The sequence below is a fragment of the Leptinotarsa decemlineata genome, unplaced genomic scaffold, assembly GCF_025532065.1.
Source record: "Leptinotarsa decemlineata unplaced genomic scaffold, Ldec_3_MD MMD2_tig00000157_RagTag_RagTag, whole genome shotgun sequence".
NCBI classification, from domain to species: domain Eukaryota; kingdom Metazoa; phylum Arthropoda; class Insecta; order Coleoptera; family Chrysomelidae; genus Leptinotarsa; species Leptinotarsa decemlineata.
In genome coordinates, this window is record NW_027412543.1 from 1,202,063 (window position 1) to 1,215,011 (window position 12,949).

The 12,949-nt window shown below is 33.9% G+C and overlaps 1 protein-coding gene across 3 annotated transcripts in view; it reads right to left on the reverse strand.

Moving 5' to 3' along the window:
- LOC141481314 (microfibril-associated glycoprotein 4-like) overlaps positions 1–12,949 on the reverse strand; it is a 52,120-nt gene that overhangs the window by 7,426 nt on the left and 31,745 nt on the right. For 2 of the 3 annotated variants that reach the window (XR_012464886.1, XM_074172709.1), the window contains exon 6: positions 12,275–12,505. The exons of the other annotated variant lie outside the window; for it this stretch is intronic. Coding sequence is in view for 1 of the 2 variants with exons in the window: in XM_074172709.1 (XP_074028810.1) it covers positions 12,275–12,505 (231 nt within the window). In the remaining variant the exon portion in view is untranslated. The remainder of the gene's footprint in view (positions 1–12,274; positions 12,506–12,949) is intronic. 3 annotated transcript variants of the gene reach the window in all.

Here is a 12,949-nt window from a genome sequence, read left to right on the forward strand (position 1 = left end):
TCGCGATGGAACACCCCTTTTTTGGTAAAACATATTATGGCGCAAAATAGTTCGCTTCCAATACATGAATCACTTCATTCTATCTGGTATGAAAGATACAGATGCTGTGAGATGCTATTATTCATTTTGAGCCTATCTGAGGAAAATGTCACAGCACCACATTATCAGATTATCGAGATAGTGTGAAGCAGTGTATGAAAAATTATCGATGGCGGCATTTATTATAACTGAAGAAGATTATTCATAAAACTAATTTTGGTTGCTGAACATCCAATTTCTACTCCAACCAGATGTAAGAGCTCTCGATTGATGAGCGAAAACTGCAAAAAATGGATAAAATCTATATTCAAAAGTTCACATCTCGAAAACTGTACAATTCTGAGCTTTGGCTGTGGACACTTTCATTCAGCACATCAAGTACTACAACATATCAAAATTTCATAAAAATTCCAGGCAAGCCATTTCCCATAAGAAATGTGCGGGGTCCTTTATCAAAATATTGAGGAAACATTTTACCATCCAAAACAAAATTAATCTTCATACTCATTGCAACACCGAAACAACTGTTAATTTTCAAAGAAACAATCGCACTCGGTGAACAGGTAGAACAGGTAGAATTTAGATTATTTTACCTACTTGCTGACTTGTTGTCTGAAATCATTTGAAGAGATTGAATCACATCAGTTTCATTGAATCATGCGGTGCCCTGAAATCACCATGGAAAACAGTTGCTCATTGATATTTACTGTCAACCTGACAATATTGCAACCAGAATTAGTTTTACGAATAATTTTCTTCAGTTATAATAGATGCCGCCATCGATAATTTTTCATACACTGCTTCACACTATCTCGATAATCTGAGAATGTGATATTTTCCTCAGATAGGCTCGAAATGGATGATAGCATCTCACACAGCATCACAGCATCTGCATCTTTCATTCCTGAGAGTACTCTCCAGATAGAATGAAGGGTTTCAGGTATTGGAAGCGAACTATTTTGCGCCGTAATATGTTTTACCTAAAAATGGGGTGTACCATCGCGAGTGGCGGACAGTGTATATCACTTTGGCCAACCCCATTCAGGTGGTAGGTGCATTTTGACCATTTCCATCAGTCCTGATAGTTTCATCGTTCCACCTTGAATATTACGGAAGATACGGGGGTGTTTCCAGAAGAAGTGAGACACATTCGGTTTTTCAGGACTGAAATTTTTCCAGGAGAAAAGTGAATTCGTAGTTAGTTGGTAGTCCTGATCCCGAATATGAAGGAATTTTGAGCCTTTTTTTACCCCCTAATATGTTTTACCGTAAAAATGGGGTGTTCCATCGCGAGTGGCGGACAGTGTATATCACTTTGGCCAACCCCATTCAGGATGTAGCTGCATTTTGAGCATTTCCATCAGTCCTGAGAGTTTTATCTTTCTACCTCGAATATTACGGAAGATACGGGGGTGTTTCTATGAGAAGTGAGACACATTGTATATCAAAATGATTTAACAGACCTTTGCGCTATCAATAAAAACATGATGACATCTTTTGAAACAATGACACAGGAGAATGAAGTAGAAGAACTAGAGAAATATAATTGCAATTATGCCAGTTTGAAGCAAGACCACAATAGTATGAAACTATCAGAAAAAAGTACAGCACCACGAAACAACTAAACCTAGTTCATAACCTAGTGGAAAAGGAAAAATTAAAAAATTAAGAAAACATATATTTTGAAGTATCCTTACAAGCTGAAACTTCAAAAAATATGATTTTACTCGTGTCAGGATATTATGCAAAAGGAATGATACATCATCTAGCAGAAATCAGATAATATTCTGTTCAGTCGATCAGGAAACCAGGAGCGACTGATGAAGAGCTGATTCATTCTGCTATCACGAACTCAAAATACTTCTCCAGAAAGGATATCATAGTGCTATGGCGTAATAAAACAAATGAAAGTTCATTTGATACCCTTGTTGAAAAAACACACACATTTCAGAGCCTTACAGATAAAACGTCCGCATAAATCGACGAATATACGAAAATAATTTGAATTTTCACAAAAAATTGCACCTCTTGAAGTTAGATGATATCAATGTTTTGGAATCTGATAACTTTATAAGGCGTTCAAACTACACAAGAGATGGATTCGGGCTGAAGGCACTAGTAGCTCACTATTTTGGTAGAGAAATAATGAAGATAATCAATGAATTGAGGTATAGAAGAAATAACCGGGGAAACGTGAAAAAATAGACATGCCTCAGGACAACCAGGATAGTTCCAAAAAACTTTTGGGAACGCAAGGAGCGACGTTCTCTTTCTTAGTGACGGAGACACCGAATACAACCTTACCACCACAGGAATTCACAAATCGAAAAAGCCTGGAATAACAAAAAATTTGAATTCTGACAAAAGAGTTGAACATCCAATCTGTACGTAATGAGGGTAATGAATTTAATAATTTTTTAAACAACATAATTTTCCAAATTTTGTTTTCCCACCAGACCATTGGCTGAAGAACCCTTTGAATGCCCGAATTATGTAACAGCTTCAAAGTATTGTAGGACTCAATCTTTGCACGGGGAAACAATGATTCTAGTAAATAAAAATGCTCTCAAAGATCTGACGCTAAACAATATTGATAAATTGATATGATTACATGATACTAAAAATCATATCTTTTTTATTCGTATTTATAAACCACCAATGTGTGATGTCACAGCTTTTTGATGTAGATTGGAGATTCTTTTGTCAAATCTTCCAGTCAATTCTCAGCTTATTGTAGCTGGAGATCTCAACATAAATTATGACAACAAAAATTCTACATCTACCAACACAAGTCTCACAACATTCATCTTCAACTATAGGTAGACTATATTTGCACAAACCTGGATGAAGTAAAATTGACGTGCAGTGTGATCCCAGCTGGTCTATCAGACCATGAGGGTATAATTTTCAAATTCCCTATTAAAAGTAATAATTAGAAGAAATCATTCAAGTTGGGTAGACTATACAGCTCCAAAAATTTTAACAAATTCAAACACAATTGCGAGAAAACTGCATGGGAAGAGTTTTGTCTTCAAACGATTCTATAGGCGCCTCTCAAGGACTATTAACCAGATTTTTTGAAGAATGTTTTCCTGAACAGAAAATGATGATTGAAAAGATAAATGAATCATGAATTACAAAGGCCATCGACAGGCCATCAACCAACTTGAGATCGCTACTCTCAATACGAAAATATTCTTCCGATAAATTTTTTATAACATTTTTCATCAAAATATCATCAAATTTACAGACGAGTAATTGAACATGCGAACGAAATACATTACAAGAGTAGAATAAACGAAGCTGATAATAAAATCAAAGAAATCAATATAGATCCGGAAACACTCAATAATTTTTACTGCACAATTGCTCAAAAACTAATTACTTCCCTTGTTCCTACTTCAAATCATATGGATTATATAAATGATGTAAATATGCCCAACAACTTTCACTTTGGAAACACAAATTTATAAGAGCTGAAAGAAATCTTGCAAGAAAATAAAACAGAAATGCAACGGGTATTGAGGAAATTTCAGTAAAAATTTCAAATAACCTTTCCGATTCCGCTTCCGAATACACTAGTGATGGTTATACATAAATCCTTCTCCCTTGGAAATTTCCCTGTGTGTCTAAAAACAGCTCTTGTAATTCCTATTTTCAAAGATGGTAATGCAGAAGATCCAAATAACTTCAGACCTATCTCCATGCTCTCAACACTCTCAAAAATCATAGAAAAGAAGGTGAAAGAAAGGGTATTAGCTTTTCTTTATGAATACAATATAATAATCAATTGTCAATTTGGCTTTCAGAAGGCAAAATGCACAAATGTTGCAATATTTTCCTTTATTGAACATGTCTACAGACATCTCAACGATGGTGAGGTCGTAGCTGCAGTATTCTGCGATTTCTCCAAAGCTTTTGACTTTATAAATCATGAACTTATTTTGCAAAAGTTGAACTACTATGGCTTTAGAGGAGTGTGTGATGACTGGTTCAGGTCTTACTTAAGTGATAGAAAACAGTTAGTAAGATCAAACGAAAAACTATCACACACTAAGGATATCTTATGGGGCGTTTCACAAGGATCAGTACTGGACCTGATTATTCTCCTTACTTATGTAAATGACCTGGTTACTCTCTCAATTCAAGGAATTTTTACCATCTTTGCGGATGACACCACGCTCCTTTGGCATGGAAAAAATACTTCTAATATGAAAGAAACTATCTCTAGTGATTTAGAAGTTGTGGAAAAATGGTGTGACGCTAACTACTTGTGCTTTAATATTATAAAAACGAACAAACTCAACTTCAGCTGAACTGAACTGAACTGAGTTCATCCACAACAGAAATGGTATATCATTCCCTGATTGACTCCCACCTGAGATATGGTGTTGCCTTCTGGGAATTTTGCAGTCAACAACTTTTTCATTCATTCAGTTTTTGTTTTGCAAAAGCGAGCGGTTAGATACTTATGCAAGGTGGGAGTGCGTGAGTCATGCAGACCATTATTTTTGAGAGAAAAAATTCTCACTGTTACTGGTATTTTCAAACTTGAAACTGTTTGCCTGATTTACAAAAAACATAATATGGTTGGAACTCCGGAACATACAAATTACATAACCCAGCAAGTTACTGAAAATAAAATACATCTTCCTGTTCCAAAAACAAGCCAGACAAAGTATTCTTTAATTAATGAAAGTAAAAAGCTGTATAATCATATACCTTACGAAATTAGGAAGGAAAAAACTATAAAAAGTTCAGAAATCTTGTTAAAAATGCCCTCGCAATTGAAGCGTACTACAATCTTGATGAATATTAGGTAAATATTAGGTGTTTTATTTGTTGTTTATATTGACACCTATACTTCAAATTATATTTTATACTGGGATATATGTTATTTTATTGCCATGATATGCGAACTCATGTTCAAATTTTGTATATTTGTTATTTCCATCTTTTGAAAGGGAATATACAAAATATTTTGTCTACAATTTGTTAAATTTTGTTTTTTATTGTTATATTTCATCTATTAGATATGTGAAATTAGTTTTGCTCAAATTGTGTTTCTGTGTATTTGTGTTTTGAATTGTTTCCTTTCTTTTATTCTTTGAAGTGTTATATATACCTGATTTTTCAACAAGCTTTATCAATAAGATTGTATTTTCTTGGACAATAAAGTATATGTCTATCTATCATAATAGGTGTTATATCTCTTATTTTCTGTTTGAGATGGTCGATATCTGTACTTGGTGTTGAGAAAACTCATTTTTTATGTATCCCCAGACAAAAATATCTACAGGAGTAAGATCTAGGGTTCGATTTGGCCAGTTATTTGTGTGACGCTCCCGCTGTATATTATTGTTGGATAGATGTTATTTCGAGCGGTCATTTTATAAGTTTAACAAAAGTTAAACTTCATACAGCAGGTCGCACAGATCTTTAATATGGGTGGGACATGTCTCTTGGTTAGGAATAAAAAACATGTTTTATTTCATTATTTTTTTTGTAGTTTAATATATATGGCTATATTATACGTTTACATTGATGCACAATCTAAGAGGGCACAAATTCGTTTAGTACATGAGGCATGAGACATTTCACATGAGTATCAATTATATCACATTACAAGTCTATTACTAAAACTACAGCTTGTTTAAAAAAAATTACGCATCTCGCCGTAGATCATCGAACTTTCGGAGCACAGCAACTTTATACTTTGCGCACTTTTTGATAATCTCCCATTGAATTTCTATTCAATTGGTTCACCTTGCACTAATTCATAACTACATGGCTATTTAACTGAATCTAGAATCTAATCTAGTTCTGACTCTCTGAATCTGACTCTCGGAACTCTCTTTGTCTGATTCTTCACTCGACTTCTCGATCTGAACGATATTGGCTTATTTAAACATGTCTCACTGCCATCAAAGTTGGCCTAATTATTCCTACTCATGTCTTGGTGTACGTGAGAAGGTAACTGGCTTACAATATCGAATTGTTATAGATATTTCGCAACAGGATGATACACAAAGAAATTGTTGAGTAACCATCTGTATATTGTGCAATACCCATCAATTTTAACGAGTTTCTCGTGCTGTTTATGGTCCAAAACTGGACACTCGTGTGACCTCGTTTACATGGCCTTCCACGTGTCGATCTATTGGAACATCAGATATGTTGAAACGGCTTTCACGTGTCGAACTATTGCAACATCAGATATGTTGAAATTTCCCTTTCTTCTGTCTGAGTCACGTTTCAGTTTTCAAGATTTGATCATTTGATTTTCTTTCTTGCTGAGCTCCGTGGTTCGAATGTCTAGGCTTAGGTGAGTGCACTTTTGATTGAATATTAACTTTGATTTTGGAAACTCATATATTTATCAATTATTATACGTCTTTTTCGCGGTTGAATTCAAATATTATTATATCTTGAGCTCAAATAGTTCATGGATCATTTCAAAATTATTTATGGGGTTGGTACATTTGATCCTTTGTTTCCAATCCATTTATTTGGGAATATTGCATCTAAATGTACCTTTACTATTGCTGCATTATAGGGAGGATCGCCGTCTTGTTGAAAATATTGTATTTCATGGCAGATATTCAGTGGCAATTCATCTAAGTAGCCATCGAATTCGAATAGAAAATGAAGATATATTTCACTATTCAAATGATTATCGTAAAAAAAGAGCCAAGAATATTTGTTTCCACAATTCCCAACCAAACATTTATTCCGAACCTGGTAAAGAACAATTTTGATTGGCATAATTTCTGTAACTGGCCAATTCTAAATTCAAAAAAAGATGTTTTCACTGTGTAAGTTTTTATGTGGTAATATTTGCTTACTCATTACATTCAATTGATTCCTCTCACTTTCAGTAACCACACATTTTCTTGTTTTCTTTTTGTCAAATGCACTATAGTCCTCCAAATTTCTTTCTAATCGGCTAAACATTTGGATGTTACACAACTCGGGTATAGCTCAACATACATATTCCTTGCCAAAAAAGGATTTCTATTTGATTTTGCATAACTGAATAGCATACCAGTCCTTTCATCATTTGAATACATCTCTGATATGTTCATTAACGTCTGACAGTTCTCAACAAATATCAACAACGCATTTATTTTTCCTTTCATAGAAATGAAACAAAGCCTCCGCGCGTTCAAGATGGTGATGACAGTCATCAACCGAAGACGATTGTGGATACTAACAATCGAAACGTCGTGAAGTAACTTGGTTTGAAATCTCGTAACTTTTTATTTTTGTTCAATTGTTCTATTTTTACTGGTATTTTATTTCACTATTATTTCATTTCAGGTTTTTTTGCTTAATATAATTGTTATTTTCAGCACTTCATTTTCAATTATCATTTTTATTTATTAGTCATTTCAGGGATTTCAAATCATTTTATATAATATCAGAAAATGAAAGTTCGAATTAATGAAATTCATCATGAAACATGGTCAATCATCTTCTTCACTTGTTTTCCTCAAAACTTATAATTAATTGTAAATTGGACATAATGAAGACATTGAAGATTTGTTTTTAACATTTGGCATTATCAAAATAATTGAATGATTTACCCTGTATCCATAAATGATATATTTACTACTTTTGATATTGACTTTCTGTAACCAAGAGTGATCATTTTACGGAAACTAGTTGTGTCATTAAATAGCACATTTTTCGACAGAACCATTTATAAGTTAGGCATGCGATATTGGAAAATTATTTCTTAAGAATTCATTTTGGACACATACAACATTTACAGTTCAACTAAGGCAACAAGAACATTTATTTATAAGCTTTGTTTTGTCGCGTCTGGAACAGCGGATATAACTCTATCCCTGGGCGATGCTGGATTAGCGAACTCGGGTTCATAACTTATAAAAGGCTTTTCAAAAAAGAAAGTAACATTTTGCAACTCTTGTCTTGAGTAGGTTGGTTTATTTTTTTCGTGTTATTGACATCGTCTACATTGGTCATTAGCCTCGTGTCCTGAGTAGGCGATGTTAATTACTCCCCGAGTCCCCTAGGGAGCATCATGACATTTGCAGTCCATCAGCCATGTAACATTACAGAATGGTTCCTGCTTCAACTAGATAAATTATCTCGAGAAAAATATCTGGTCGAGCCGATTGGTTTATTATTCATCAAAATTATACCCTTGACGTGAATTTCAAAATTTTATTCAAATTTTCACCACAAATTCATCACAAAGTTCTCCATTGGAATTATTCAAACAAAAAAATATTCTTGATACGAATTTTTGATTAACGCCAGAAATCGAATCAAACAGTGATTATTCAAGAGATATATATCTACTCTGTATGTAAGTAATATGATGACCCATTATTGAAAAAAAACAATATCATAGTTTGAGAATATGCAAAATAGCGAAAAAAGTTATCAAGTTAGGTAACATTTCGAAAGCGGTTTCTGAAATGATAAAAAATGAGACTAACTACATCCATATCAGAACAAAATAAATAGAGATGACCTTCAATTAGCTGCTCAATCTTTCAATTCTATTGATAAAAGAACTCAGATTGTTACTATAAAATCTCAGAGTGAACGATCTTCAGCCAGTTCCATGTTATTATCTCCTTGTACTTTTTGAGATGTTTATAAGGAATTATTCTACCAGTTCATTTCATTAACTCTTATGTTCCATACTCAATTCTCAAATATGTTGCAGATTATCATGTCAATATGCCATCCTTTGAATTGTCCCTTCATCACTGGATGTTTTCTAACATCTTTGAGACAAGCTCTCATCAGACCCTTCCAGGACCTTCCATGAAAAAGTGTTCTTTCTACAGTTATCTAGGTACTTGAGAAGAAAGAACTATATTATTTCCATTAATTCGGTTTCGGGAAGGAACCAGCTACACATAGCGCGATTATTCAATTTCATAAATATATTGTTGGTTATCACGATAAAAACAATTCGACTGAATGTATTCTGCTTATTTTATATCATTGACTTACTTGTTACTCCAAAAACTCAATAATTTTGGGATTCGTAAAAATGCATCACAATGACTAGTATCTATTTTTGATAACTGAATTCAAATAGTACAAATGATTTGTAGTGACTTAATATTTATGAGTCTTCTTCTTTATCAGTTGAAACAGGTGTTTGATCGGCACACTACTTTTCATATTCATGATCATTTGAGGGACACCATGTTTTTTGCAGATTATACAGTAGTATCATCTTCATCCAAGACTTTCGATGATTTGAGTGTTGACGTATCTGTATCTGTTCATAAAATAAAAAATTATTGCATTTCAAATGGACTGGTTCTGAATGAAAATGAAACCGATTTGAGGGTGTTCTCGACTAGTGATCTGAATGTAATGGAATAAAATAATGAACTAGTTGAATTTCTTGTAGTTTTCATAGCTTCTCAGCTTTCTTGGTTTGATCAAGCTAATTTTTTTCTCAAAAAACTCGCAACCCATTGTTTCGTTCTGTGGCAACTCCGATCTGAAGTTAATATCAACTTCCTGCGGTCGAATTATTCTAGATATATTCATTCATGTTCAAGTTACAGTATATGGTCTGTTGATGCTATTCTAGATATGTTCATTCATGTTCAGGTTACAGTATATGGTCTGTTGTTGCTGCATGTTATTTTCGCACTGGAACAATTTGATTTTCTCGTCCTTTCATATTCTGAATAGGGAACGTTCCTCCTGACGAAATTCAAGTAGTTTTCATGAAAGAGCTCTAAAACAACGTATTTAAAACTTATCATTTCAACCTTTTTCTTTGAAAAATTATTTAAATACTTAAATAATGAAATAATGCATTCAACATTTAAAGGGATTCATTTCTATTTCACCATTTGTCAACATCGGTTATAGCTAATGAAGGACAATGAATCTGTTACCTATATGAGACAAACAAAGATGACATATTTCAGAGGCGTGCTGAAATTGAATTATATAACATGTTACCAAATTCAATGAAATCAATCCAGTTTACACAAATTTTTGTGGGTAAGGTGAAAAAATGCTTCTATTCACTATCTGCATACTTAGCATTTCAAATGTAATATTTGTATAACAAGTATGCAGTTAGTTAAAAAAATCTTCTTGAGAGCTACCCTTGTATTCCCAAGTTTGAGGAAATGGAGATTATTATCATTGTTATCAATTTTGTTGATATTATCATTATTGAACTTGCATCGTGTTTTGTTTGGATCTTCACATGATACAATTTCTCCCCAAACCTCTTCAATAATTCAAAAGAGTAGAGTGAGATTGGAACGACAGGTATATTCATAGCACCAAATTTGTTTTTTTTTTCGATAGTTTTGATAATTATATCTCCAGAATTTTGTACTGAATCCTCGTGGAGAGGATTTTCATTGAGTAAGTGGCATTGTTCCACACTGGGATGAGTCTCTCCGCAATCCCTGCACCATATCTCTTTGAAATGAACCGATGAACATGTTTCTATCTGATGAAGATCTTTTCTCTAGAGGCATGGGTTTCAAGGTCAACTAAATGAGAAAATGAGTAAATTCATGTCAGGTGTTTCAGTAATTGTTTCTTCACATTAGGGACTGCTTGTCACTAGTTATAATGCTTATTTCGAAGTTATCAAAGCAATTTTCAGGAAACATCCAATTGATTTATCTAATTATCTATTTATTTATTTATTTTATATATTTCATTTATACACTTTTCTGCAGGTTGTACATACCTGCAGAACAGGGATATAAGTCAAATCACAATACAATACAATTACAATAAGTTATAAAATAAAAACAATACATATAGAATTAGCTGAAGTGAAAAGACCTAATCTCAGAGATGCAACAGTAAAAAATATCGAGCTGACAACTTGCAGAATTGCATATGACACACAAGTTATGTAGAGGTGAACGTTGCAGAATATTTGTACGTGGTATTGGCAGATAAAAAGGATAAACCAATTTAGAGGTTGATCTAGTTACATTAAAATTCAGTTTTTGCAGAATATGTGGGTCAATAATTGAATTATTAATCAGTTTAGAAAAAAAAAGTGTAGTGACAATCACGACAGCCACTCAAGCTATTCATAGCATGTCTAGCTAACAATGCATCAAGGGGAAATTCAATTGGTGGATAGATATTGTTTGATCTATAGGAGAGAAGTTTCAGGAAACGACGTTGTACTGACTCAACTTTCTCTGTATACAACTGATGAGATGGATTCCAGATTATGGATGCATATTCTGATTTTGATCTGACGAAAGCACAGTATAAGGTTTTTGATGTAGATGGATTCGAGAATTCTCTGAAAATTCTTGCAATGAATCCATACATTCTGTTTGTGGCAGACAGAATTACTTTAATATGTGGTACGAAGAAAAGTTTTGTGTCGAAGGTAACATCTAGATCGGTGAATGTGAGAGGCCGTTGAAGTGAAATATCGTTTATCAAATATTGATTTGAAAATGGACGATTTTTTAGTGTGTATGTCATTACATAACATTTGCTGGCGTTTAAAGGAAGATTATTGCGAAAACACCATTGCTCAACATGTTTCAGATTGGGAAAGAGTTGAAGACAGTCCTCGATGCCATTGATCTCACAATATAATTTCTGGTCATCCGCGTATATCAAACAATTGATGTCAATGACCTCAAATATGTCGTTTATGAAGGTGTTGAAGAGAAGAGGTTGCTTCCTCGTGGAACACCCAAGGAAGCTGCATATTCCACGAACTAGAAGCCATTGAATATAACATACTGACGTCTGTCAGTGAAGTATGATAGAAAACGTTGGATCAGGGTCAGAGAAAATCCGCACCTGTACAATTTCGATGGCAGTAATCCGTGATCAAATCTGTCAAACGCCTTAGAGAAGTCCGTATATATGACATCACTTTGGTATCTTCTATCAAGGGTTTCAGAGATAGATTGGGTAACATGATTATCGAGCGACCTCTCATAAAACCATATTGAAGTGGTGTAATTTGATTGCTCGAATGAGGATATAACCTGCTATAGATGAGGATTTCAAACACTTTGGCGAAGCTGCATATTATTGATATGGGTCTATAATTACCGACATCAAACATGTCCTCTTTTTCATAAATTGACCATAAATTGACCATATATTAATATTGTAGAAGGACGAGCCAAAACATATGCACAATCTCTGACAATCAGTGCAGGCATGCTGTCGGGAGCTGTAGGCATTTTTGCTTTTATATGTTTCTTATCATACTTACTTGCCAAAACAGCACAATTTTGTGAATGCTCATCTTGGTCATAATCTTTTGTTGTGAATTTTTTTCCCAAATGATATCTTAATGAGTCTCCAGCATCGCCACTGAACTTCCCAAGATTTTTTAATGGATATCCATCTTGTTCGGAACCAATCGCAAATTCCTTGTAATGTGCATATGCTGTTATATTATCCCTGTCAGTGATCTCGACAAGCAACTCACTGGACTGAGAATCTGGAAAGGGTGAAAACAAAAATGATTGCTATCGTGAATAACAAGATGAGTACTTGTTGGGTTAGCAAAAAAAAATCACTTGGATTTGATTGTGATCTATCGGATTCATGAAGGAAATGGTCAGTCCTTGATGAACATTTTTATACGTTTATTTCACAATACTTCATTGTGAGAACAGTTCACACAGTTTAAGACACTACAAAGCTTTTTTCATCACATAGTAACTTCATCAGCCTCACCTGAAATATGAGAAGTGTAATGAAGTGATCAACCGGATTTCAACAACAAACAAACTTTTCATCGGTCTCTTGACGATGAATATTATACGTAAAGTTCGCACTCCGACGATGACATTCAACAGTCTCATTCAAGTCTTTCACTGAAGCAGACACTATAACCTTATTGTCACCCCTATAATTTGAAATTTCATCGCTCATGTCGGTT